Source organism: Calidris pugnax, unplaced genomic scaffold (assembly GCF_001431845.1).
Source record: "Calidris pugnax isolate Ruff unplaced genomic scaffold, ASM143184v1 scaffold3283, whole genome shotgun sequence".
NCBI lineage: Eukaryota > Metazoa > Chordata > Aves > Charadriiformes > Scolopacidae > Calidris > Calidris pugnax.
The window spans coordinates 1-1,499 of NW_015093047.1; the positions used below are offsets into that span (position 1 = coordinate 1).

Below are 1,499 nucleotides of genomic sequence, written 5' to 3' on the forward strand. Positions count from 1 at the left end.
AAGCCCCGTTGAGTAACATCTCCCCCACCTCAACCCAACGAGTTGTGTCCCCCATTTTGGGGGTGTTGGTGGTGACACCACCCAGGACGTCACCCGTGACGTCACCTTCCTCCTCCCCTTCTCCCCTCAGGACGGAGGAGGAGATGTTCTCCTGGATCTCCCGCCTCAACTTGGTGGCCGCCCTCTTCTCCTCTCCCCCCTTCCCCGCCGCCGTGGGGTCCCAACGCCGCTTCGTCCGCCCCATCCTCCCCGCCGCCCCCAGCCGCAGCCCCCCCGTGAGTTTTAGGGGGTTGTGGGGTAGGGTGGGACACCCCACCACCCATGGGTGTCTTCCTCAACCTTCTCCCCACCCTTCCCTCGGGCAGGAGGAGCAGCAGAGGTCCCACGAGGTCTGGTTGGAGAGGGTGGCCCAGGAGCTCTTGGAGCATCAACGGAACCTCCCCGAGAAGAAGGGTCGGGCCCGGGACCTGGAGGAGTATCGGCTGAAGAAGGAGTATCTGCTCTACGAGGTGGGGCGCCTCGTTAGCTTAATTAGAGGGGACAGGGCACGGGGAGGTCCTCGTGGTGGGTGGGTCATCTCCATCCTTGTCTTCCTCCACGGCAGAGATGCTGTTATGGGTCCTGAGGGACATGAGGGACACCCACATGGTGGTGGGTCATCTCCATCCTTGTCTTCCTCCATGGCAGAGATGCTGCTATGGGGGACACCAGGGACACAGGGACATCCCCACGGTGGTGGCTCATCTCCATCCTTATCTCCATCCTTATCAGTCTCCAAAGACACTGCTGCAGGACACAGGGGACACCAGGGACATAGGGACACACTCATGGTGATGGGTCATCTCCATCTTTGTCTTCCTCCATGGCAGAGATGCTGCTATGGGTCCTGAGGGACATAGGGACACCCCCATGGTGGTGGGTCGTCTTCATCCTTGTCTTCCTCCATGGCAGAGATGCTTCTATGGGGGACACCAGGGACATGGGGAACACCAGAGACATAGGGACATCCCCACGGTGGTGGGTCATCTCCATCCTTGTCTTCCTCCATGGCAGAGACACCACTACAGGACATGGGGGACACCAGGGACACCCCCATGGCGGTAGCTCATCTTCATCCTTGTCTTCCTCCATGGCAGAGATGCCATGGGGGACACCAGGGACATGGGGACACCGGGGACATAGGGACATCCCCACGGTGGTGGGTCATCTTCATCCTTGTCTTCCTCCATGGGAGACACCACTGTGGGACATGGGGGACACCAGGGACATAGGGACACCCCCATGGTGGTGGGTCATTGTCATCCTTGCCTTCCTCCATGGCAAAGACACCACTCTAGGACATGGGGGACACCAGAGACATAGGGACATCCCCCTGGTGGTGGGTCATCTCCTTCCTTATCTCCATCCTTATCAGTGTCTCCAAAGACACTGTTGTGGGACACCAGGGACATAGGGACATCCCCACGGTGATGGGTCATCTCCATCCTTGTCTTCCTCCA

At 59.6% G+C, this 1,499-nt stretch overlaps 1 protein-coding gene across 1 annotated transcript; it reads left to right on the plus strand.

Moving 5' to 3' along the window:
* Positions 1–44: 44 nt before the first annotated feature.
* LOC106900644 (PH and SEC7 domain-containing protein 4-like) lies at positions 45–830 on the plus strand (the record flags this gene model as incomplete). The annotated part of the gene is made up of 2 exons (XM_014962777.1): positions 45–275; positions 366–830. Coding segments are annotated over exons 1-2 (597 nt in total), but the record flags the coding sequence as incomplete, so codon positions are not given.
* Positions 831–1,499: the final 669 nt, after the last annotated feature.